The 27423-nt window shown below is 39.4% G+C and overlaps 1 protein-coding gene across 4 annotated transcripts in view; it reads right to left on the reverse strand.

The window, feature by feature from the left end:
• The window catches only part of tarbp1 (TAR (HIV-1) RNA binding protein 1), a 176091-nt gene that overhangs the window by 62507 nt on the left and 86161 nt on the right, over positions 1-27423 (reverse strand). For all 4 annotated transcript variants that reach the window (XM_043695407.1, XM_043695409.1, XM_043695410.1 and 1 more), the window contains exons 18-22: positions 21098-21297; positions 20754-20825; positions 15610-15730; positions 9052-9162; positions 5323-5472 (exon numbers count right to left, since the gene is read on the reverse strand). In XM_043695407.1, coding sequence (XP_043551342.1) covers positions 5323-5472; positions 9052-9162; positions 15610-15730; positions 20754-20825; positions 21098-21297 — 654 coding nt within the window. The remainder of the gene's footprint in view (positions 1-5322; positions 5473-9051; positions 9163-15609; positions 15731-20753; positions 20826-21097; positions 21298-27423) is intronic.

A 27423-nucleotide genomic window follows, 5' to 3' on the forward strand; every position in this document is an offset into this window, starting at 1 on the left:
GGGACAGTGTAATTCACCATTTTCTGCCAAGTCATTCTCTTTCCTAATGGTATTGATTTCTTCGAGTGATGTTACTTTGCTTGCAACAGCACCACTGGTACATCGTGCAAAATGTTTGAGGTTAGGAAGTGAGGGCATAGTTTCTTTTTGATTGTGGAAGGTGCCAGAGCCAAGTCGAGCCTCAAAACAAATTGACATAATATTAGTCGTTGAAGAGTCATCAGGAACGACAACTAAGTCTAATGTTTCGCCCATTCATAAACCAGTTCACCGAAATCAATTGTAGACTGCTTAACAGTACCTTGCGATTAGCTAACTCCGAACTATCGGGGACCCTTCTGGTCTGCATAACCCAGCTCCACATTCCCTTAACCACTGAGCAACAAGCCAAATTAGGAGCTCAAGTCCATTCGGCAAATATAGGGTGGCTTTACTGTAAAACATCAAAATGACTTATAATCGGAATGAATTAGAACAATGCTCAAAAAATGTTAGTTCAAGCCTGAAATATAACGTTATCTTCCATTATTTTGCTATGAAGAATGAGCAGAAGCTAAACCTTCCAGATTCCACTGGAGCAAATTCACACCTTTTGAAGTCATAACATGCTGCATTTAACAGCTGCTAATTTAAACAGGAAAGAGTGCTAATTCACTTGCTTTGCTGAAATAGTCACACAAATTAGGAATATTGTATTGAGTTTCAATTAACTACAGAAGGATTTTTACTTTAAGGCGTAATTATAACTCTAGAGAATCCTTTTAAAGCTCCACTTGCAAAACAATCCTGTATACAATGAGTCTGTACTAATTAGAAACAAAATAATAAAGCTGTCCTTCCTTTTATGCAACCCTCAATTTACCATTACTCATCTTATTCTATAATTTTGTTTTTAGGGCATATGATATTACAGCAATTAATTCTGTGATATTGCAACATCTGTGGCAATGATCAACAGTAATGAAGACTAGAGCATACACGAGGCCAATTTCTGGGCAAAAGCTTGGATTTAAGGATTTAGAGCACAGATAATAAAGATGGCAATTACTTGCTAGTTGTGCTATATAATGGCACAGAACAGCTGATCTGCTTCTCTCACTCTATTTCACTCTGGCTAATAAATCCATTGTTCAGCCCACAAGACAATTTTTTGTAAAACTCAATGGTATAACTGAGTTTCAAATCCCTTATCCTCTCAAACACTATCATTTATTTCCGCATAGTAACAGCCTCTGCATCTGTTGTGACTTATGCAATTGAAACCCTCACTTGCGTATTCGTCTATTCTACTTCTACAATTTGATTGGTCAAGCTGGTTGGCCTGCTATCTCAATCTTCAGTTCACGCTCAGCTCCATTTTCTATATCTTTTCCAACAACAATACTAGTTATCTGTTTATCTTGCTCTTGCTTATTTGTATTGGCTACAGTTATCCAAGACCTCAAATTTTAAATGCTCAACTTTTAATTTAGGCCCTGCATTGGCCTTACCTCACTGTAACCTCTTCAGCACCACAACGCATGGAAGATTGCTTCTTCTGACATTAGCCTCTCATACACCCCTCCTCCCTTCACATCAGCACAGATCATAACATTTTGATGATAAAGGCAGCAAATCAACTATTTAAGGTCTTATAACAATGTTGAGCTATAAAGCTGAATAGGAAATAGTTTGTCAATTTATCTACAATTACAATATTAACTAATAAATTTTGCCCCTCAGTAAAGCAAAAATGGCTGCAGCTGAAGGGAACTGCACACCTTCAAAGCTCAAAGTTAAAACATTGGGATTGAATGAAATGCATTCTGGAATATTGAAGAAAAAGTGAGTGGAAATGTCCGGAGTACTGGCCATAATCTCTCAAGTCTTCCTTAGTCTCAGGTGAGGTGTCAAAAACTGGACCCCTTTTAAAATTCATTCATGGGATGTGGGTGTCGTTGTGTGGGCCAGTATTTATTGTTCTTTAGGTGGTAATGGTGAGCTGCCTTCCTGAACCACTCAGATCTTTCATTGAGACTTACAAGAATTATTCCAGGGAGGAGACACTTCAATTATGAGAATAGACTAGAGGCTGGGATTGTTCCCTTGATGGAGAAGTTGAAGAAAACATCTGATAGAGGTTTTCAAAATCATCAAGAGGTGGATAGAGTAGATGAAGACAAATTGCTTCCATTCATAAAACTATTAAGAATGAGAGGGGATAGAATATTAAACAGCGGAAGAAATACTCACTTGCAATAACTCAATGAATTGCAACATTATGCTAATCAGCATGAGAATTTTCAGAACCACCAATTATAACAGATTCCCTCCATAGTTTGTAACCTTCTCCAGTCTACAAACCTCACGAATTCTCATGTTCTGAAGACCTCATGGTGGACATGAACACTTAACTTACTTTTATAAAATTACATGTAAAATTATGAGGGGCATAACCATCTCCAGCATCTACAGTCCTCACTTTCTCCTAGAAGATTTTAGCCTACTGCGAATCCTCTTACAAGGATGCCTTCCTTGAAGAAGCTCTCTTCCTCCCTCTACAAGGATTTCAGTGAGTCCCTCTCTCACTGCACACCCCAAGTCATCTCCTCTGCCCAGAAGCTCTTCAGCCACGTTCTCAAACAGACTCGCTACCACAGCCACATCTCCTTCCTCAGCCCTCCACCCCCACTCTGGCCTATCACCCTCACCTTAACCTCCCTCTACCTATCGCATTTCCAACGCCCCTCCCCCAAGTCTCTCCTCTCTACCTTTTATCTTAGCTTGCTTGGCACACTTTCCTCATTCCTGAAGAAGGGCTCATGCCCGAAACGTCGATTCTCCTGCTCCTTGGATGCTGCCTGACTTGCTGCGCTTTTCCAGCAACACATTTTCAGCATAGACATGGCAGACAGGAAGAAACCTCTATGTGGAAGATTCTATGACTGTGGGCACAGATTTAAGCTAAGGGGCAGGAGGTTTAGAGAGGATCACAGAATCATAAATTCCCTACAGTATAGATAGAAGCCATTCAGCCCAGAGTCTGTACCAACTCTCCAAGGAGCATGCAACAATCCACCCTCTCCCTGTAGCCCCACATTTCCCGAGACAAATCCACCTTACTTGTATATCCAGGACATTATGTGGCAATTTAGCATGGGCAATCCACAACTTGGACATGTTTGGACTGTGAGAGGGAACAAGAGCAGCCGGTGGATTCCAATGAAGGTTGTGGTGAGGTGGGTTCGGGGTGGGAAATGGGGACTCCACACAGTCACCAAAGACTGAATTGAACCCGGCTCCCTGACGCTGTGAGGCAGCAATGCTAATTGCTGTGCTGCTCTAAGGGAAGGTTAGTATTTTTTTCACCCAGTGGGTGGTGGGAATCTGGAATTCACCGCCTTTAAGGGAGGTAGAGGTAGATGCCCTGATAACATTTAAGATGTGCACTTGCGAAGACAAGGCATACAAGGTTATGCACCAAGTGCTGGAAAATGGAATTAGAATAGTTAATTAGAACAGTTTGATTAGATTAGATTAGATTACATTACAGTGTGGAAACAGGCCCTTCGGCCCAACAAGTCCACACCGACCCGCTGAAGCGCAACCCACCCATACCCTACATTTACCCCTTACCTAACACTACGGGCAATTTAGCATGGCCAATTCACCTGACCTGCACATCTTTGGACGGTGGGAGGAAACCGGAGCACCCGGAGGAAACCCACGCAGACACTAGTTGGTTGTTTTTGACTGGTGCAGACTCGATGGGTCAAATGACCTCTTTCTGTGCTGTCGAACATCTGTATGATTATGACTCCCTAAATCTCTCAATCTGGCAATGCCTTTCTCCTCTGCAGAAAGGCTATTTCTTTGACTCTGCTCATTGTCATATGTCATTATGGCATCAATTTTGGTTTAAAAAATTTGCTGTAAAGAACCACTACTTGTCAATATTTAAGATGCTGTGTAAATAAATGCTGTTACTACTGTTGGTATGCTGCAATCTCAGCGGACAGCAATACTAGACATATCAGATCGCAAAGGGAAATATGGTTTGATAGACAAGTTTTATTTTTGCTATTTTTTTTACTGTGTTGCTCAGTCACTGAACATTTTCACAAGAGGCTGCCAGTGTACTTCAACAAAAGAATATAAAGTATATTTCACTTACGAGGAAAAATACTACATGGTATTACATTATTTCTGAACCACTTGAAACCATCTGATATAAATATTAGAAACAAAGATTGAATTCTTTCATCCTAACTACAACCTTATGGATACTGATAGCTCAGTGAAGAATCACCTTATCTCTATTTTAAGAGTTCCTTTTTCAGTTGACATGGACATAATTGGTTTCTTGTTGGCAATGTTCTGCATCTACTGTCTGCTAATTCTTCAGTTAAAAGTACCTTCCCGAGGATCTTAAACAAACTGTTGGAAAAGTTTACTTGTTTCTTAATATAGGTTTCTTAAACACCTTCTCAGAGCCTGTTTCTGAGCTTTCTTTCTTGCTGAACATAAATGACTCAGAACTTGGTTTGATCTGTGGCAACTATCTTGGAGACCGCCAAGCTGCACATCTGTGTCTCTGGGCTTTTTTCTCTGCAAATGGTCTCGCTCAAACACACACACAAACAAAGAAGCCTGAATACTCTCTAACCTTCTGGATGGTTGTGTTTCCACAAGAACTTGTTTCTCTCCGTCGTGCTGTACCATAGGTCGCCTCACTGCTTAGCATATCTCTTTTGTTTTTCTCCCTTCTACCCTTATTTCTAAGGCATTAAATATTCACAGTCTTATTTAAACGGATGTAACAGATTTCCAGGAAACTCTACACCACACTCAAAATTCAGATGAAGCTAAAGTTATACTCCTCTCTGCTTAACCCACACTGTAGAAATACAAATCAAATGTAAAACTGTGCACAGTCCTGTCCATTTTAGAATCTAAGTTTCCAAATAATAATATCTCATGGACCTTTATCACACATGTATAAGTGACCTTTCCTGAGCAACTCTGACAAGTTTTAGACCTGGAAAGATGTGTCTTTCCAGAGTTTGAGAGAATTAGATTTTACACTTTATTTCACAACTTCAGAAGAAAATAAGAGGATATTGCACAAGTTTGCATCGTATTTAGTTGAAGTACAATAGATCCATTATAGAATTGTCATTAGCAAACTGAAACAGTACAGGAGAATAAATCAATAACTGAAAAATGTAAATTCCTGTAGAAGTGGCATTTCTTCGTGCTGCTAAGTATATCCAAATAGATTTCGAGAATGGCATAAGAAAATAAAAGTTATGAGTAGATTTGATTAATTCTGTGGTTACTTACATAACTGAAGCATTGCCAGAAAGAATCAATGAATTCAGGGCACTTCTGTAGCATTAAGATGATAAACCATTCGATTAAGTATTTCACAGATGCCTGATTATCACTCAAACCAGACTGATAAACAGTTTCACTGATGCTGCTCAGAAAAACCTGTGAAACAGAGTGATGCAGCTTTAGCATAAAAAATGGGCAATATCATATTTTTGTGTTGTTCCTTAACACAGTATTAGAATGATAAGTAGCATGGGTTCAGTTTACTTGAAAATCTCAAACAGATTACTTAACAGAAAAACTGATAACTTGCAGTTGAAGGGCAACTTATGGACACATCCTGAGTCCAGTATGCTGATGTTGGAACTCCTCATGGCTGCTGGTCATGTGGTGTCACAGCCTGACCCTTGGCTCATCAGTTCATTCTGCTCTTAAAGCAGTACCAAAGTAGTCTCTTTTCCTTACCTAACTCTTTCTCCCACCCTCAAAATCACATGCGTTAGGAGTAAAAGTACACGTACATTAGGTGTATGCAAAACTGCTTACACAGAATTAACAATTCTAAAAGTTATGAATTGAAGAGTTTAAAAGTCTGTGTAACATACAAAGGAAACTCAATTATCCGGCATTCGACGATCCAAATTTCGGATTATCTAGCAAGATTGCAAGGTCCCGATGCTTGGCTTATCTACGATATCCAGCATTTGATTAACCGAACGAAATACTCCCTGCCAGTGTCCTTCAAATAATAGAGGTTTCTCTGGATCGCGTATTGGCCAAATCTGCCTGATCTCTGGATTTCACCCCTGGTCGTTCCTTACCTATGTGGGTGTGGGTCTCACAGGTGCTGTAAAGAGTATTGGTGGTCTTTCACACTTCACTCTCCCAGCATACCTTTGTATGTGCTCTATGCACAATTGGAATAGTAAACAGTTCCCTTTCTTTCAACCAAAAATTGAGAAAAGTAGGAGGGTGACAAGGAGAAAATTGCTGCCACGAATGAATAAATCTGTTGCAAAGTTCTTTGTTTTTGCTGTAGTTTGTGACTCTGACATGCCTCGCACATCCACAGTTTTCCTGATGTCATTACTGATCCTTGGCCATACACAGTGTTCCATGCCAGGCATCGAGTTCACTCTGCTGGAAGTGGAACAGTGTGGCGTTTGCAATTAAGTTACACAAACACACGTAACTTCTAGAGATGATGTATGCAATATTTTTGAGTGACTAAGTGGTAGCAGGTGCTGTTGGGTTGAAAACTTAAACTGCCCAGAAACACCTTTTGATTTCTTTTAAGATGCTGCATTGCCATAGAACTAAGAGCAGTTGCAATCAGACCTCCAAAAAAACCCTGAAGTCAAACTAGATCTCTCTCTCTCTCCCTCCAATAATTCAAGAAAACCAGCACTAAACAACCCTGAAAAGAAGAACTTCGCATTCAAACAAAAGCTTAGGTTTTACTGACTAGTTACCAAATTAAAGCTCATCATGGTCAACAACATGGCTTAATTGCCAAAAGGAAAAGAACTGAGAATGTCATTTCATTCCATCCATGCGGTTTGGATTCCTGATGTAAGAATTTGTGCCTTTCTGCACGTGTTTTCCATCCACAATATTTCTGCAGAACTGTGCATCTTGTCTAATGTGTGTGTTTATACTTAAAGGGGGAGGCAGTGGTGGCATAGTTTAAGTTTGCATGTCAGTAACAAATAATACATTGCGCCACTTGTTAGAGGAGAGGTGTGTTACAATAAATAAGTCTGCTACTGCTAAGTTTCTTTTATTTAAGATAGTGCTTAAAGTCACATAAATTACATATTTTGTGATTAAAGTGGACAAGAGATTTTGAAACACAGGACAGCTCGTGGGAGCAACAAGCTACCCTTTCACCATCGCTTGTTTGCTTTAAATATCTTGGCTACTGCACAAATGTTGGTAACTACCTTTTTGCAGATGTTGTTGTCCTGCTAATGTGTTCATATTTTCCACCACCTTTTAGCAGGGTGGCAATATTATGTCTTCTTTTGCTCCAAGAGGTTGTCTTGGAAAGTATTGATGGTAGCAGAAACCATAATCAGTTCACTATCCACAGACAGCTCAGCCTCTGAGAAGTTACAGTACTTGCCCTTCTCATGGCATGAACTAGTCAGCTGATTGTTGCTGCAGTTGTTTCTAAGACATCAGCTGTTCAAGAGAAATTCTGAAGTTCATTTTTACACAGAACTACTCCACTCCCATATCTTAGCAGTATCTTATGATCCTTTCCAAACAGGCCTGAAATATTGATTCTCTGCGACCAACAATCCTTCTAATTTTTTCACAGCTTGGGTATGATAGCTACTTTTGAAAACAGAAGGTGATGTTGTGTTCAGTGTGAACAGAATATCAGAGCAGCTGTGCACATGCATCTAAGAGGCAATATTTTCTGCAAACCCTCCTCTCCGAAATTTTTGTTTGATGGCTGGTTATCCAGTTCTACAATGGCTAAACTTAAAATTCGAAGTTCTAGTCTTTGTTTAAAAGACTAAATTCAGCTCAGGTATCTGTGGCCTTCCAATTCATGCGCGGGAATTTGGTGGACATCTTTTGTGTTCCCTATTTTTGCAAACTGCTGGGATTTGGAGGAATTTATAGCAACAACACTAAGTCTACTCCATGTGGAGGTTCAGCAACACAGCTGTGGTGCTTCTTTTGCTTTTTTTTCACAAATTCTATCCTGTACTGTTTTCAGCTATGGCTCAAGTGTTCAGGTCCTGTCAACTTCCACACCCAACTCAGAAGCGAATCTCTGTCCATAGGGCCACTATTCTGACCACCTCACAAATCATAAATTTACTTTCTAGTCAGTGCCATTTGAACATTTTTTTTATTTTAAATCATGGGGTCCAGGTAAATGCTACTTCAAACCCTTCCTCAGGCCTCTTTCTGTGTTCAAGTTCACATTGCTGCAATTATTCTTTGTAAAAGAAAAATCACCACTGATCGCAATACTGTATGGAAATGCTGTGTTCCTTAAGACAGAATCATAACTCCTAGAATGGATTGGTAAGCAGCATAGGTTCAATTTACTTGAAAATAGCAATCAGGCAAACCCCATACACCAACTGATAAGTTGCTTTGTAATTGCAAGTTATATACACATTCTTAGTCCAACATGCTGCTGCTTGGTTTCCTCGTAGCTACTGGTCATGCAACATCAGCTTGGTCCTTAGTGCATTAGCACACACAGTTCTTAAAGGAGCAATGCTTCAGAGAATAAGTCTGTTCAAAAGATGCCATGGGCGAATCCAGCAAATTAATTTTGGGTTGAATTTTTAAACTAGGTCAAATAATCTTTTGAGAAGGTACTTAGTAGGCATTACAATTAGTTTATTTCAAAATGCAAACACTGCACAATTACCTGTGTGGTACCTCTACAGCAATCAGAACTACTAGAAAAAGAAATCAACAAACAAGGGACCAAAAAGTGCTTGTTTCTCGTAGTGAAAAATAGGCTTTTAGCGAAATCACAAGGATTGCTGTTTTCAGAGAGTAACATTTGAAAAGATTAAAATTACTTCACAAATAATTAGCTTTTGTGTCCTAATGAACATAAATTATAGGCACCAGCTCATAATGTTTATACCTGAAGTGAAAAAAAAAGATTGCTGGAAAAGTTCAGCAGGTCTGGCAGCATCTGTGAAGAGAAATCAGAATTAACGTTTCGATTCTGGTGACCCTTCCTCAGAATGTTCCTACCTGGTCCATTTGTGGTAGTAAAACAAGTAGTGTCTGCCAAATTCTGTTCTTTAGTCGATGCAACATGGAGTTCACATAGTATCGGCCTTTGGTGTTCCTCAGCTCTTCATCCTGTGAGTAGGGAAAGTATGTGTCAGATGCTGAGGAGCAGGAGGTTAGGGATTGTGGAGTCATATCCAAAAAAGATACATAACACCATCTTGTGAAAAATAGTTGCTAAACAGTAATCAAATGTCCTTGACAAAAATAAATCCTACACCCAAGAGGCATTTTAGGTAACTAGACTTTCAACTGGAGAACCCCGTCTAATCAAATCTCACTCAGACTGCAAGTTCTAATAATACACAACCTATATGAGACTGCACATCTGCAAAGACTTAAATATTTAGTACCTAAAATATATACAAATACTACTACCATCCATTCAACTGGAATTTGAGGATCAGCAAAGGTGAACAATTTGCCAAAATATATCTTAACCGTTGATTTCTTGTGTTATCAATTACAGATAATAATATTTTCCAGCTTTCTTTCTCCATTTGTTTTTCAGAGTTCCCACAAATATTAGAAGTTACAATATACAAGCAGACTGTTTAGTCTAACTGAGATTTATCTTTCCCAAGCGCAAACAGTTCAAAGCAACTAATCACATTCCTGTATTCCCACATCATTTCTACACCTCTTCAACCTAATCTTGAGTATTGCTGTTGTTTCCATCTCAATAATCAATCACGGACATTAACATCACAATTCTGGAAAAAGTAGCTTTTCTTGCTACTCTAAATCTCTCATATTTGAGCATGGCTCCTCATTCGACGGTCCTCAATCAATGGGAGCATTCTGCCTCTCAATTCTGTTACACATTTATAGACTTACAAAAGATTTTCTATTATATTGCTGGAAATCTGCATCTCTAAGGAAACAAAACAACATTTCTTCATAATTATAGTTCTCCATCCCTTTGTTAAAGTCTTAAATTTCTTGCTATAGTGTGGAGGATTGCGCTGCAGTCATGGGTTTACATGCAAACTCTTTGCAACAGTACCTTATTTGCCTGTGCAAAGGTCACAACACTCATTTCAACTGCAAACCCTCGATCACTTTCGGCTTTGCCAAAATGACGAGAGGCACACTATCAGCATGAACTACGAATGCCACGCTATCTGGCATATTGCAAAGGGTATGCAGTGCCATTTCTGGGCCTGTGTCTACCCAATTGTGCGGACTGGAGGTGTAACCGCACTTTTTAAGAATGATTAGGAGTCACAGAGAATTCCTCAAGATGAGATGCCTTTATTTGCAAACAGAAGCTGTGACCACCAGAGAAGTTATCCCTGATTGCTCCCAAGCGGCGAGATTATTCTATTGTTTATGCTTTTCTAAATGCCACGCCCTATCCCCGTTGCATTAGCATAACCAATTGCACTAAGTCTTCATTATATCCCCTTAACCAATCCGACTTTGTCACATTTGTTGTCTGGATTGCAGCAGTTCATCATGTTGTGTCATGGTCATCTTTCTTCACCTTTTATCACCTGATGGGCCGCAGTTACACAGGCTGACTCAAATATACAATCCAGACCTTACACTTATGCAACATGGCAACACTTATGGAGATTTCATGTAATGTACTCCCTCTTACTTTGTAGTTATACACTCACATTTACCATATTTTCTATTGGAATCTTTGCCTCAAGTGTCAAAAAAAACTTACAGCAAAAGACAAATAATTAGTTGGCTTCAAAATCCAAACTTGTTAATTCGTTTTCCAACTCATGTACTTTCTAATGTTGACAGAAGAAAGAATTTTATGTAATCAGATTTTCTCATTTTTACAAGTTGTTGCTCTTTCAAAAATGATTCATTGTAATAGTACTTCAAACAAATTTTTTTTAGAATTCCCTTTTGTATGCAGTTACTTAAGTAAAGCTTGAAACAGAATGCATTAGAATCTGAAGACATTCCCTCTATACAGTATAGCTATCAAGATAGCATAAAATAAAATAACCACTGTCATGACTGGAATGATGTCAGCCAGGTGAAGCTCATAGAATGCGAGTTCCCTTATTGGATCAGGTTAACAGCCACAATCAGGGAGCCCTGGCTGACGGATATCAACAGGAGTGTCAGGGATTCTGCTCACTCGAGGGAGCTGGCTCTGTCAGTGTCCTATACTATGCATGTGTAAATAAAGGGTGACTTGGTGATGGGATGCCTGGCTTCATAGAGTTATTTCAACCACAATCCATGTCCTAAATGATCTGAAATTCAATTCTGGCCAAATTCACGAAGGCTCGTAGGAGTGACTGTGATCTTTAAAAAAAAACTTATACCTGTTTAGAGACAACTATAAGTCAGTGGGTAAGCTTGACTGTACAGTTTGACTTTTTAAAACAGGTTTTTAATGAATTATATTTTAGGTATTAACAGTTTAAGCTGGAGAAAGGAAATGATGGATTTGTGAGAATTGATGGCCAAACTAAGTAACCACATGTTAATATATTTTCATCAAAAAAAAACATCAACCACTGTGTGTTACCATTGAGAAAGTCTATCCCAACCTCTGACAGTAATGAGCATAAAAGTAAGTTTGTGGACAAGAGTGGCATAGTAGGAATATACAGGGTCCATAATGCAGAGGTCAATGGGATCAAAAACATGCTATAACATTTACTGGTCTGTCTGAGCAATGTCAGCAGCAGCAACAGAGGGAAGGAGAGTGAACCTGAGAATGAACACAGTGGCGGCGTGGAGCTGAATCTAGGGGCAGAGCTCGAGAGATGACTTCATGACTCAAAGTGGAGTGGAGTGGAACGCAGTGGAGGCCTGGACGTTAAATGTCTTCAAGGTAGAGATTGATAAATTCTTGATCTCGCAAGGAGTTAACAGCTACGGGGAGAGTGCAGGTAAATGGAGTTGAAATGCCCATCAGCCATGATTAAATGGCAGAGTGGACTCAACGGGCTGAATAGCCTTACTTCCATTCCTATGTCTTATGGTCTAAAGTAACACACGCTTTGCTACTCAGGAACCAGGTTTGCAGACTGAATGGGTCGTGCCTGAAGAGGGATAAAAAAACTTCCTTTTTGTAGTTGTGGTCTACTAGGAACACCCAAGTTTGGTGATTAGCACATTCATACAATGCAGAAAATGCTCTTCAGCCCATTGAGTCTGCACTAACATAAGATTAGATTAGATTAGATTACATTACAGTGTGGAAACAGGCCCTTCGGCCCAACAAGTCCACACCGACCCGCCGAAGCGCAACCCACCCATACCCCTACATTTACCCCTTACCTAACACTACGGGCAATTTAGCATGGCCAATTCACCTTACCTGCACATCTTTGGACGGTGGGAGGAAACCGGAGCACCAGGAGGAAACCCACGCAGACACGGGGAGAACGTGCAAACTCCACACAGTCAGTCGCCTGAGGCGGGAATTGAACCCGGGTCTCTGGCACTGTGAGGCAGCAGTGCTAACCACTGTGCCACCGTGCCGCCCACTAAAGGTGTACTAATTTCCTACACTTATCCCATATCCTTGAATTTTATGATATCTGAAGTGCTCATCCAAATACTTTTTAAAGGTTATAAAGGTTTTCAGCCTCCACTACCTTTGCAGGTAATGCATTCTAGATTCCCACAACCTGCTGAGTGAAAACTTTTCCCGAATCCCCTCTGCATCTCCTACCCTTTACCCTAAAACTATGCCTTCTTTGGTTGACCCCTCACCAAGAGGAACAGCTCCTGTGTATTTACTTTGTCCATACCCCTCAATATTATACACCTCAATCATATCACTCCTCAGTCTTTTCTGCTCGAAAGAAAAAATCCAAGCCTATTGAGTCTCTCCTTATAGATCAATTTCTCCATCCCAGGCAACATTCTAGTGCACCTTCTCTGTGTCCCCTCTAGTGCTATCACATCCTTCCTGTACAGAGGGGGGCAGACTTGCACACAGTACTCCAGCTGCTGCCTAACCAATGCTCTATACAACACCAACATTACCTTCTTGCTCTTACACCAAGACTGATGAAAACAAGCATCTCATATGCCTTCTTAACTATCCTATTCCTGTGCACTGCCGATTTCAGGGCTCTCTGAATAATTACCCAAAATCCCTCTGTTCCTCTAAGCTAATATTGGTTAGGTTGTATGATCACTTCCTGGATTACTCTCTGTAGTTGATAAGATTAATTTAGTTAATAAGGTTTGAAATGGCAGAAGAACTTGGCCTCCTACAATATGTGGGAAATTTGGAGCACTTCCAGGGTCCATGGTGACTATATATGCTTCTGATTTGCCAAATAGAGACACCTAGAGTTGCGCATAGACTCACTATGGAGCATCCATGAGGCTGAGAATGTTAATGGATAGCACCAATATGGGCTACACAGAGGGAACAGTTGGGCAATCACCAGGAATAAGAGTTAGCTTGGACACACAGTGCAGAAGTTCCTTGTAGCCATTCCCTCTCAAACATGTACACTGTTTTGGATCATGTTCGAGGGGGAGGGGATTGGCCTCTATGGAGGGTATAAGTTATGTGGAAAGATATGGACAAACGTGGTTTGTTTTCACTTGAATGTCGAAGGATAGGGGTGACCTGGTAGAAGTTTACAAAATTATGAGAAGTATGAATAGAATGCATAGTTGGATTATTCCCATTTATTCCCATGGTATAAATGTCAATTGCTAGGGGAAACAGGTTTAAGGTAAAAGAGGATGAGTTAAAAGGAGATTGGAGCAGCAAGTCCTTTTTCACACAAGGTGCCTGAAATGAACTGACACAGATGGTTGTGGAGGCGGATACAATCGCAATGCTTAAAAGGCATTGAGTCACAGAGACGTACAGTACGGAAACAGACTCTTCGGTCCAACTCGTCCATGCCGACCAGATATCCCACCCCTATCTAGTCCCACCTGCCAGCACCAGGCCCATATCCCTCCAAACCCTTCCTATTCATACACCCACCTAGATGTCTTTTAAATGTTGCAATTGTACCAGCCTCCACCATTTCCTCTGGTAGCTCATTCCATACACATACCACCCTCTGCGTGAAAAGGTTGCCCTTTAGGTCTCTTTTATATCTTTCCCCTCTCACCCTAAATGTATGCCCTCTACCTTGTCTACTTACCCTATCCATGCCCCACATGATTTTATAAACCTCTATAAGGTTATCCCTCAGCCTCCAATGCTCCAGGGAAAACAGCCCCAGCCTATTCAACTTTTCCCAATAGCTCAAATCCTCCAACCCTGACAACATCCCTGCAAATCTCCTCTGAACTCCAAGTTTCACAACATCTTTCTGATAGGAAGGAGACCAGAATTGCATGCAATATTCCAAAAGCGGCCCAACCAATGTCCTGTACAGCCGCAACATGACCTCCCAACTCCTTCACTCAGTACTCTGACCAATAAAGGAAAGCATACTAAATGCCTTCTTCACTATCACATCCACCTGCGACTCGACTTTCAAGGAGCTATGAACCTGCACTCCAAGGTCTCTTTGTTAGGCAACACTCCCTCGGACCTTACCATTATGTGTATAAGTGCTGCCCTGATTTACCTTTCCTAAATGGAGCACCTCGCATTTATCTAAATTAAACTCCATCTACCACACCTCAGCCCATTGGCCCCATTGTAATTTGAGGTAACCTTCTTCGCTGTCCACTACACCTCCAATTTTGGTGTCATCTGCAAACTTACTAACTATATCTCTTATGTTCACGTCCAAATCATTTAAATAAATGACGAAAAGTAGTGGACCCAGCACCAATCCTTGTAGCACTCCACTGGTCACAGGCCTCCAGTCTGAAAAACACTCCACCACCACCCTATATCTTCTACCTTTGATCTTGACAAATATATGAATAGGCAGAGAATAGAGGGATAAGGACCTTGTAAAAGATTTTAGTTTAGAAAGGCCTCGTGTTGGCCCACTCTTGGTGGGCTAAAAGGCCTATTCCTGTCCTGTATTGTGTTTTGCTTTTATTTACGTTCTCACTAACACCCCACACATTGGAAGACTGCTACCATTATTGGGATCATGTAGTGCAACAGTAACATCCTACCTCAGAACCAGGAAGCCTGGTTTCAAGCCCCACTTCCTCCAGAGATGTATCACAACATGTCTGAACAGGTTGATTAAAAATATCTAAAATGGAGGATTTGTTACTCCTTTAAATAAGTCGCATGGCACAGTGGTCACTCTCTGTGCCAGAAGGTCTGGGTTCAAGTCCTACCTGCTCCAAACATGTCTGAGTAGGTTGATTAAACAATTATATATATTATATGGGGAATAAGTAATCAGTTTTGTTTTGATTTCTGGTGAGAGAGTAGAACTGAAACAGGCTATAAAAGTATATGCCTGGACTGTGTCTAACCAGCAATTAACAGGCAGTACTACATGGTCTTGTGGTCATTTCTGCTGTCATGCTAAACCACATTCTGGCTTTAATCATCAAAGTATCAGAAATTATCGGCCATATTCAGCAGAAAAACCAGTGTGTGCAAATGTTGCCCAAGGAAGATATCAAAAGATAAATAATTACCTTTTCAAGGAGTTTACTGAAAACATTCTCCATGAATTTCCTGTGCAGTGAATTCGATCCATTTAAATGACAGAGGAAGTTAATGGCCCAAATCCGCACTGATTGATCATCTCTGTTTCCCCTGCAAGGTAGTAAGTCAGCAAAAACAAACACCTATTTCAATAAGTTAAATACTATCCAAGTTTTGGTTCACAAGAATGTTACTGTTTCAATAATCTGGTTCCAATCTTAAGGAGAATAATAATTAGATATTGGTCTGAAAATGTTTACTTTTCAATCTGTTCTTTACTTATTTCCATGTGACCTCCCCAGGACAAGTATCATCTAGGCCTAGTGTTCATCCTAGTAGATGATTAGTTCTCAGGTGTCTGCAAATGTTATTGTAACCCAGCAGTCATAAAGGATGCAAGAAGATTCATATGTGACTGCGGCTCTGTCATCCAATGCATTCGTGCTAATAATTGACTACAAAACCATTGATTTGTGCCTCTTTTCAGACATTTGCTTTGTTAAAGGACATGTTTTAAGGAAAACAACAGCAGTTACTAAAAATTGCTCCAGATTACACCAGACAGAGTTCAAAGATTTAATATGATATTGCCTGGGCTGGAGCACTTCAGCCATGAAGAGAAACTTGATAGGTTGGGGCTGCTTTCCTCATAGCAGGGAATGCCGAGGGGGGACATGATTGAAATAGACAAAGTTAAGAGGGGCACCGAGAAGATAGATATGGAGAAACCTTTTCCATTAGTAGAGGGGTTAACAACCAAAATGCAACATGTTATGGGAAGGAGCAGAGGTGTTTAGAAGAGATTTGGGGAAAAGAATTGCAACTAAAATAGATGGTGACAGCAGGAACACTTGAACCACCACAGCTACAGGCTGACTGCAGGAAACTGGGATTACAATAGAAAGATGCTGGATGACTGACACAAACACAATGGGCTAAGGGTATTTTTCTGTGTTGTGAAAACTCTTGACTCGAAAATTTTTCTCAAAAGGATTGCAAGGAAACCGACCAAACCTCAGAAAAAATAGGATATGATTTAGATTTTAATCAATTTATGTTTTTAAAAAGCTAAAATATCAAAGTTGGAAAATCCAACTACCAACCATGTGGGCACATTATAGTTACTTGTCTGTGATAACAATCTAAATTTTAAAATTCATTGACGTTCTCTTTATCAACATCAAACACAGCAATCGGTTGCTCCCCAAATGAAACTTCCTCAACAATTCAGGAAATACACATTTATTGGTAAGTAACAAAATCAGTTAAACTTCACATTAAGCACTCTGATATGGCTTACAACCACTTATCCTTAATCATATTTACAACCATGAAAGACAAACCACTTTCATGAGGCACTTGACAGAAGTTATGGTGGTCATATGCATTTCAGTCTTTTCTGGCATATTAAAACAAATTTTTTTTTGCTGTACTGCAATATCATTGTGTGAACATGATGTTTCAGTAATAATTAAAATTTGATTAAAGTTCAGGGGTGGGCACAATCTCCTTGATGCAAGGTATATGCTTTTCACCAACAGAGTAAGAAATAATTCCAGAGCGATCTCTCAGTCTCTAGGAGACCCTGGTGTGGTTTGGAGTCAAAGCCCGGCGCGGACTAGGAGTTGGAGGGACAGTTATTCTGAACTTTTATTTCTTTACTTTTCTAGTTTATTCCTATGAGCAGTACTGCTGGATTTTTTATTTCTTAATTTTTCAAATGCTTTTTTTTCCCCCCTAAGAATTTGTTCTTAAGAATCTGTACCTTGGTATCTCTGTACCTAAGATGACGCCCTAAGTTATGACATGTAAGCTTTTTACTGTACTTGTGTGAGTATATAACAATAAAGCTAATTATAAATCATCCTATGCAAACATGATGGGATCTACCTCATTTAAACAAACTATGCAAGCATTAAGAAAATATGTCCAGACTCTAATAGATGGTAGATAGTTCATGTAAAAATGAGACTGCTTTCGCCTTGTGATTTCGAAGTATTTTAAAAAATGAATTTGAAGCAGCGTCACCCTTACTAGTGATCAGAACAATCAAAGCCTATCATGTGCTGAAGCAATGTCTCTGTCTACCAAGCTAAACAATCAATGTTAAGGACATGACTTATTCCTTCCAATCAGAATGACAAAATTGTCATAACTGTAATCTGATTAGCAGGAGACTTGGCTCTTTCAAACTAGAAGCACATCATGTGTGTTTTAAAAAAATATTGTATTGTGTCCAGTCCCTAAAGAATTAGGCTGTAAAAAAAGAATAATCCTGCAAACTTCCTGTTGAGATTCAATCCAAAATGTCAGCACATCCTTCCCAAACAGACAATGCCTTCCCAATCCTTCATCATTAAAGAACTAACTCCTTCTCAATCTTTCATTTGAGCCTGTTTTCCCCTTCAGCTGTAACCGCAACACTCCCTTCCATAACTGCCTCAAGCTCAAAGGCTTTATGCTCATTTATCGAGAAGAATTGATTTGCTTTCTTTTCCAATGCTCTCCTAATCAGTTTATCTTTTAGCAGCATTGGTAGTTATGGCTGAGGCCAGAGGAGTGCACAATTGCTTTAGTCTTTCTAACCCACAGGCAACTACAATTAATAAAAAATATTTTTCAGTTACTCAGATGACATTTAAATACTTTATCCAGATCAGGTTTAAACAAAACATCAACCAGTTTTGTTAAATACAAATATAACTTTATATTATCAAAACAAAAGTAGAGTGACAGGTAGATAGGATAGTGAAGGCGGTGTTTGGTATGCTTTCCTTTATTGGTCAGAGTATTGAGTACAGGAGTTGGGAGGCCACTGTTGGAATATTGCATGCAATTCTGGTCTCCTTCCTATCAGAAGAATGTTGTGGAACTTGAAAAGGTTCAGAAAAGATTTACAAGGTTGTTGCCAGGGTTGGAGGATTTGAGCTTTAGGGAGAGGTTGAATAGGGGTTGTTTTCCCTGGAGTGTCGGGGACTGAGGGGTGACTTTATGGAGGTTTATAAAATCATGAGGGGCAGGGATAGGGTAAATAGACAAAGTCTCTTCCCTGGAGTGGAGAAGTCCAGAACTAGAGGGCATAGGTTTCGTGTGAGAAGGGAAAGATATAAAAGGGACCTAAGGGGCAACTTTTTCACGCAGAGGGTGGTACGTGTATGGAATGAGCTGCCAGAGGATGTGGTGGAGGCTGGTACAATTGCAACATTTAAAAGGCATCTGGATGGATATATGAATAGGAAGGGTTTAGAGGGATGTCGGCCACGTGCTGGCAGGTGGGACTAGATTAGGTTGGGATATCTAGTCGGCATGGACGAGTTGGACCAAAGCGTCTGTTTCCATGCTGTACATCTCCATTATTTTATGACTCTTAAAAAAAAACCTGCTGAGTTTTCCAGCAATATCTGACTTTGTTTCGCTCCAAATGAATTAAAGAAAAACTCCTCCAAGCAAGCCTCTGTTCAAAAAGAGCCCCAAAGTGTAAGGTGAAGTAAGCAGTTCACACTAATTGTGTGACTGGAGATTTTTTTTAAACAATATTTCTGAGCAATGTCCATAATGAATTTTCAACAGCCACTTTTAAAGAAATCGTTTTAGTTATATGTACAAAACCTGAAAAGTTTAGTGGAAAAGTTCATTTAAGTCTTCTAAGCAGTATTAAATTTAAGATGTCACTGTAACATAGTCCCTGGAGACCTAGCAGCCTGGAGTAGAGGATGGGCAGCCAGTGGCCTGAGCGAAGATGGCTACTGGTCGTGAACCGATGGAGCCCGGGCAGACGATGTGAAAGCCCTTATAGAAAAACTGTAATGTCTACCTTTTTAGCTACATTTCTTATCTTCCTAACTTATACATACACTACATATATCTGTAATGTATGGTAATCTTTTTCTTCATTTTCTTTTTTTTTTAGAACCTAAAATTTGTACCTAGGTACTTTGCACCCAAGTCCGCACCATATTGGTGACATGATACACTTTGCAGTGTACTCCTATTCTTCTGTAACTTGATGACACGTGACAATACACCTAATTCTAAGTTTAGCCTCACATTGTACTATCCACATTGGATATAATCATTTTGTGATGTGCCTTGGATCTAATAAAAAAAAGTAAATCTAATTGCAACAGTAGGTTATCTACCTTGCAATGGACAGAAAACAGGAAATTTGAATAAGGAGCAACTAAAAGAGTTACAAATAGAGGGGCCCAAGGATTGTCAGGCAGTATACAGAGGAACCTCAATTATCCAACATTCGATTATCCGAATTTCGGATTATCCGGCAAGATCTCAAAGTCCCAATGCTTGGCTAAACTATGTTATCTGGCATTCAATTATCTGAAATTCCACTAACCGATCGAAATACTCCCCACCCGTGTCCTTTGGATAATCGAGGTTCCTCTGTACTTCTAATGTCAAGTATGCAAGAACATCAGCCTCAACAGTCCAGCCTGTGTATTTGCAGGATAAGGACAATCATGGGGGATATTATAAGAGACTCTAATGCTCTGAATATTTGACTTTTTTTTTTATAACAAGCAAGCAATATAATAAGTAGTTCCTGTTGGTGGGTTGTGAAAAGAGAATTGAAGCAAAATCACTATTGAGAAACAGCCAAATGCAAACAATCAAGTCATGTAAGTCATAGATTAAAAACAAGCAAATTCAAGATTTATGGAGAGTGTAATGAAAATAACTAAGAATGCATGGACATAGCTAAAGATAAACAATATATATTCACATATAAAAGCAAAATGTGTTGAGATTGACTGAAAACTGCATAAATGCTTTGTTGTGAGAATATCAAAATAAAAAACCAGAGAGATCATAAAAGTATCACCCTTCTTCACCTGCCATTCTGTGCAGTTATATTAGTGCCTGTCCTCGGATGCTGCCTGAATTGCTGTGCTCTTCCAGCACCACTGATCCAGAATCTAGTTTCCAGCATCTGCAGTCATTGTTTTTACCTCTATTAGTGATTGTAGGCTAATTGTTTCCAGAGATAACAAGTGAACCTTGTTTCATGAATGGACCATGCTTTGTGAGCATTTCCAAGGCCATGAATCGTTTTCTCTGCTTTCCTCCAAATCAACTCTGTTCATTCTATAACTAACCCAGAAACCAGTTATTTACTTACCATTCAGTGTCTGTATTGGCCGCAGATTCATCGCCCAGTAATTCTACATGGGTATGTACATCTTGAATGAGTCTAGATGAAAAGAGATAGAATAGATTCTTTGAAAATCCACCTTAAATTTACTGAAGGCACAAACAGCCAATTTGTGAAAGCATACAATATTTTTTTTTTGATTCACAATTGATAATACTTTTAATTACATATATATTAGACTTCTAACTTTTCAGATTTCCAAAAGCTATCTGCAAGTACAAATTTTGTAAAGTGGTAAAAGCCTGAGATTAGTCTCAACTTTAATGTGAAGACACAGTAACTTTTATTTCTAAGAAAAAACTTGATTTTACCTCTGATCCTTCCTAAAAACAGGTCCAAACAGACAAGCCTCTAAAAAAAGACCTATGTGGTTTTCAGCACTTATGAAATAATCTTCTTGAAAACCGTCAGCAGGAGAAACAGCGGGCAGCCATGTTTGGCAACAGTGAGTGATCAACACATTGAAGACTCCAGTTTTAGTTTGTGATATTTCAAGCAATTTGTTTGTTATCTGAAAAGGAAAGATAAAAATGAACTTTTATGAAGTCTTTTATGACCCGTACATGTTCCAAAATGCTTCATAGCCCACTATGAAGATGTTTCATGATATCTTACTATTAGAAAATGAGTTCCAAAGTGGAAGAACAATGTATAGCTTTAAGTCGAATGTGTATTTCTATATTTTTAAAAAAGGGGAAGAGAATTTTAGCTTCATTTTTAAGTTCTGCAGGCAGTTCCACAATGTCTAGAAATTTCTTTGCTTACATATAGTTTAATGAGGTTGTTAAACCCTGGAGATGAATAGTCCAGTTCATGAAGAAAAAAAGGGCAGAAGATTAAAAACAATACTGCTGTTTACTAGTGACAGAAGTCCAATAACTCTAAGATAGACAAGCCCAGAAGAAGCTGGGTACTTTACAGGTTTCAGTCAGACAGACTAAAGGTGTATAGCAGAAGTGCTGTTATATTTGCAGTCTCTAAAGCATCAGGACTGAACACAAGTCCTGAGTGGCTTCAAAGTTGGCAAAAGAAATGTTCCAAGAACAGAAGTCTGATAAAGAGATGACTTCATACGAGAAGTGAGCTGAGTTAGTTGCTTCTTTAAGGCTGAGGAAGAGACATGAACTATGGAACGTGGCACTGACTGAATGCAGGACTTTGCCAAAAACAAACAGATTACAGTTGTGCTAATTGAACAAGTAGCTTTAAGGTAGATACAAGGTGACCTTACACTGAGGTTTAAGAGTCTATAAAATTGTTGTAGGCAGCAAAAGGGTTCAATCCTTATATTTTGGATACATGCAATAGCTATTCCAAATAGCTCCTGATTATTATAAGTTTTTTTGGTAAGAAACCTCTGTTATTTTATTGAAAGTATATTGGCATCCTCTTGTGAATATGTTCAGTGACTGACAAATAGCAAAAATAAAACTTAAATTTCTATTAAGCCAGGTTTCATTTTGGGATCAGATGTGCTTAATATTAGCTGGGGTCATAACACAATCAAGAGTGGTTACTGTCATCGGCCTAAAATGTTAACCCTGTTTCACACACAGGTGCTGCCTGACTTGTTGGCTATGTCCAGCATTTTGTGTTTTAATTTCAGACTTCCAGCTTCTGCAGTATTCGGTTTTTGAATCAAAAGAACTCTCTTGCTCTTCTTTGGAAAGTGCCCTGCAATCTAACATCCACCGGAAGAGAATGATGAGGGCAGCTGTGTAACAACTCATCTGAACGACAACACCTCTGATACTCCAATACTTTAGAGTTGTTACATGTCTTGAATATCATTTGACACAGTTAAGTGCCAATGAGGTATTACTGCTACATGTACTCAGCATGAAAAGAATGCAAACTTCCTTTTAAAGATAATTAAAATGAATTTAAAAAGATAGAATGCTGTAATGTTTTATGAAATACTTACCATTCAAATGTGATACCAATCTGAATTTTGCCCTATTATGAAATATCTGCGCAATATTTTCTTAATGTATTTCTCAAACATGTTACTGTCTGATAGTCTACATTACCTTGAGATTTTCCTATTGCTGTGCAGGCCTCTTTTGTCTGTGCGTGGAGTCCACACAACCAATCAGCGTGCACGGACCCTTCAAACAGCTGCATAGTCATGCAGCTTAAAATGAAAACTGCATGCAGTATAACATCCAGTTCTACAGACCAATCAATCAATTTGCTCAATCATCTTTTTCCTTTCATTCTTAGATATTTCAAAACAACGGATAAGTCTTAAAAGACGACCCAAAAGGAAAATAATTACTTTGGAGACTGCAGTATACGAAAAGTTAAAATCTTAAGAACTTGTACCTATGTACCTTTTTTCCATTAATCTGGTAAATGTGTTGACTCCCAAAACTTTAGCAATAGAACTATTAATTCACACAAGTACCATGAACAGCACATATTGCTCCCCTGCATAATCCTAAACCGTGGTAATCAGGATACTGCAGCACCTAAAATCAGGTTTTTATTGAGTAACAAAAGAATGTTGAGAATGCTCTCTATAGAATTGCTATTCAGCACAGAGAATACCTGACAACAAGCTGGTAAATGTAGAACTTATCCAACAAACATCACCAGCAGATGGTATGTTGCGTAGAATCAAAAACAAAATCAGAGGCACTATACAAAGTATTAGTCAGACCACACCACTGTGAACAGTTCTGGGCCCCTTACCTAAGGGGAGATATACTGGCATTGGAGGCAGTCTAGAGAAGGTTTGTAAAGCAAATCCCAGACATGGAGGGATTTTCTTATGAAGAGAGGTTGGGTAGATCGGGCTTGTACTCAGTGGAGTTCAGAAAAATGGAGAGGCAACCTTATTGAGACATGCAAGAATCTTAGGGGACTTTACAGGGTAGATGTGAGAAGCTTGATTTCTCTTCTGGAAGAGTCTAAGAGTAGAGGGCATTATCTCTGAATTAGGGGTTACCCAATTAGGACAAGGAGAAGGAAGAATTTCTTCTTTCAGACAACACCAAATCTGGGGAATTCTTCATCGCAGAGGACTAACGAGGCTGGGTCGTACATAGTTAAGAATAGTCAAGGCTGAGATAGACAGATTTTTAATCAGTAAGAGAATCAAAGGTAATGAGGAAAAGGCAGAAAAGTGAGGTTGAGCAACATCAGACAGAAATAATCAGGTTGAATGGCAGAGCAGACTCAAAATGCTCAATGGCCTACTTATGCTCTTACATTTTGTGGTTTTAAGGCTGATTGTGTTGGTTCTAAATCTAGTAGAGTTGAGGCATAAAATCAGCCATAATTGTACTCAATAGTGAAGTAGGTTCAAAGGGCTGTATGATACTTATTTTCCTTATGTGCTTGTATCCACAAGGTGTACTATATAGGTCCAATCATTATGTCATTTAGTTTAATCAGTTAGGACTACTCTAAATTTTACCATTCTGCAAGGTACTTCCAAGCTGTTTGTGGGGACCAGAGGCTGTGTACAGATGCAACAAATAAGACATGAAATCAACTGACTATATGCAGGACTGTTACCTTAAATGGTCACAAGCATTTAAATTCAAGAACAGCAATCTAATTATTAGCTCTCAAAGAGGAAAGCTGATGTCAGTGAAATACCCGACACTTAATCTGCATGTTGATAAGTTAAGCTAAACTGCCTCCAAAAACTTCAGCAGGTTCGCCCACTCTAATCAAGTGGATGTGAATTGAGCATCATTCCACATGCATTCAAGATCTTGCCTGAGTGTTAAGATCTCAATTTTCACATTTCCACTCAAAGACACGCTCACCTCTTTTCCAAAAGGTTTCTTTGCTTCATCACCTTTTCAATCTCACGAGCAGGGAACAAAATTAAAAGTTTAGCTAGAACATCTTCCGTTTAGATACAGTTGTAATGATTTATCAAATTTAACTTGTGGTTTTAATTTTTGACATTAACTGCCACTAACAATAACTACATTTTATGTGTATCATCCCTTGACATTAAGATACAAGGAGGGTATCGGAATGCTGGCCTTTATATCTAGAGGACTGGAGTATAAGGATACAGATGTTTGCTGCATCTGTACAAAACCCAAGTTAGACCATGCCTGGAGGACTGAGAGCAGATTTGGGCACCACACCTGAGGAAGGATACTGGCCTTAGGGGGACTATGACAGAGGCTTCCAAGAGTGATACCTGGGCTTCAAGGATTAAGTTATGGGGAGAGATTATACAAATTAAGCCTGTATTCTCTAGAATTTAGAGGTTTAAGGGGTGATCTGTTCAAAATGTTCAAGATATTAATAGGAAAAGACAGGGTTGGTAAAGATAAACTATTTCCACTGGTTAGAAATTCTAGAATGAGGGAACATAGCCTGAGAATTAGAATCAGACCATTTAAGAGATTTGTTTGGAGGCACCTCGACAGACGAAGGATGAAGAAGATTTGGAACTCTCTTCGACAAATGGCAGTTGATAATAGATCAGCTATTAGGTTTAAATCTGAGATAGATAATGTCTCCGCTTAACAAAAATTAAGAGATATGGACCAAAGGCAAGCATATGGGAATTAGGTCACAGATCAGACATGATCTCATTAAATGGCCAAACAGGCTGGAGGGGATTAGATTAGATTAGATTACTTACAGTGTGGAAACAGGCCCTTCGGCCCAACAATTCCACATCCCCTTCGGCCCAACAATTCCACATCGCCCCGCCGAAGCGCAACCCACCCATACCCCTACATTTACTCTTTACCTAACACTATGGGCAATTTAGCATGGCCAATTCACCTGACCTGCACATCTTTGGACTGAGAGAGGAAACCAGAGCACCCTGAGGAAACCCACGCAGACACGGGGAGAACGTGCAAACTCCACACAGTCAGTCGCCTGAGGCGGGAATTGAACCCGCGTCTCTGGCGCTGTGAGGAAGCAGTGCTAACCACTGTGCCAACGTGCCGCCCACAATGGCCTATTCTTATTTCTATGTTTCTATGTTCCTACAGGTGTCTCCTCCAATGACTACCTTTTAAAATGATGTTCCCTAACATACATAATAGAAAACATTGCCAGAGGAGCCTCTTAGAATCAGAGCCACAGTAAAAATAGTTGGTTCTGGCACAGAAACAAAGCAGTGCGGGGAACTTGGCCCCAATTTCTGAACCTTCAAATGTTCTTTCAACTAGATGAAGATGAATTATGAAGGTGTGTTGAATGATCTCGACTCCCTTACAGTGCATGAAGTATTTCCCATATGGGTATGAATATAATCCCTCCCTCTTAGCACAACTCTAAAGGAAAAATGAGCACAAGATCATTCAATGACAAGAAAAATCAGGCACATTCTTTCAATTAATATTTGCACAGTAAAATGTTAGTAAGGATAATTTCCAGTTGGTCATATTTAAAAAGGTTTTATGGTTTCAATACTTAGCTGATCTTTATCATTTAATTCACCAAGTTAGTCCTTTGCAAAAAATATGTTAAATAGTTACCAAGTGGATACTTGGGCAAGTAAGTTAGGTAATGGAGAACACAGCACACTCATGGAACAGCACCAGTCCAGACCTGGGATCAGATTATTCAATTATTAATTGATCAAAACCTGTATTAGCGAATAACTGTCAAACAACATCCACTGCATTTTTGAGTTTGAATAAAAGAACATAAATTTAAACAGAGGCAACAGGTGTCTTGCCCACTGGCCAAAGAGCCTCACATTGGCTCCTTTTAGTCACATTTAATTGCCAACCATTAATTAGGCAGGGTCGGTGGAGGACTAAGGCAGTGGATGTCCTGCCCTCTGAAAAAGATGGGCCAGGTCCCAGCAGTTCCTCTGTGAGATTGTGGTGGCTATGTCAGACACTCCATTCACTTGAGACTGAGGATTGCCACAGATACATGCAAGTGATGGCTTGGGGAATGGGGAAGAGAGAGCCAGAGACAGCAATGACGGCTCTCAACAGAATCCCTTTTCCCAATACTCAATCCGATACCAAGTGCTTATCAGCAAAGGATTACTACTGGAAGCTTGTAAGCAAATAGCAAGGAGTTAGGTGCACATAATGACCAGTTTGTACACAGATTGAACAGTAAGATGCTTCATTCATACCACTATCACACACAAACACCTCAAAGTGGGATCCTTTGTTTACTGCATGAAAGAACAGACCACAAATAGTTCAAGCAGCATTATTTAGGGTATTAACTTCTTCAAATCAACTTTATGTCTCCATGATTCAAGCTTGATTAATAACAACAAGCTGTTCTATAAATTCTGACAGCATTATCGTAGCAATTATCTCAACATGTCACTTCCTAGTATGCACTTGGTTTGGAACAGTTTCCCTTTGATCAAAAGCTATCTCATCTAATTTCATGTCATTACACCTGACACCAAGCATATTCCAATGAGATACCACTAACTAAAATTAAAATTCAAGACTTCGTGCACAAACTGTAGATGAGAAAAACATTAAATTAAGGGAAATAATGTGAATTTTAATCAGTAGGCTAAAGAATTGTTGACATAATCCTAAATTTATCCAAACAGCCAGCAATACTTTGGTTATCACATTCTCTATGTCCAAAGTAGAACAAAAATATCTTGCTTCACTCCTGAAATCAGCCATTTCTATCACTTTTAATCCTATCCTATTCACGC

Source organism: Chiloscyllium plagiosum, chromosome 9 (genome assembly GCF_004010195.1).
Source record: "Chiloscyllium plagiosum isolate BGI_BamShark_2017 chromosome 9, ASM401019v2, whole genome shotgun sequence".
In the NCBI taxonomy this organism is placed as follows: Eukaryota; Metazoa; Chordata; class Chondrichthyes; order Orectolobiformes; family Hemiscylliidae; genus Chiloscyllium; species Chiloscyllium plagiosum.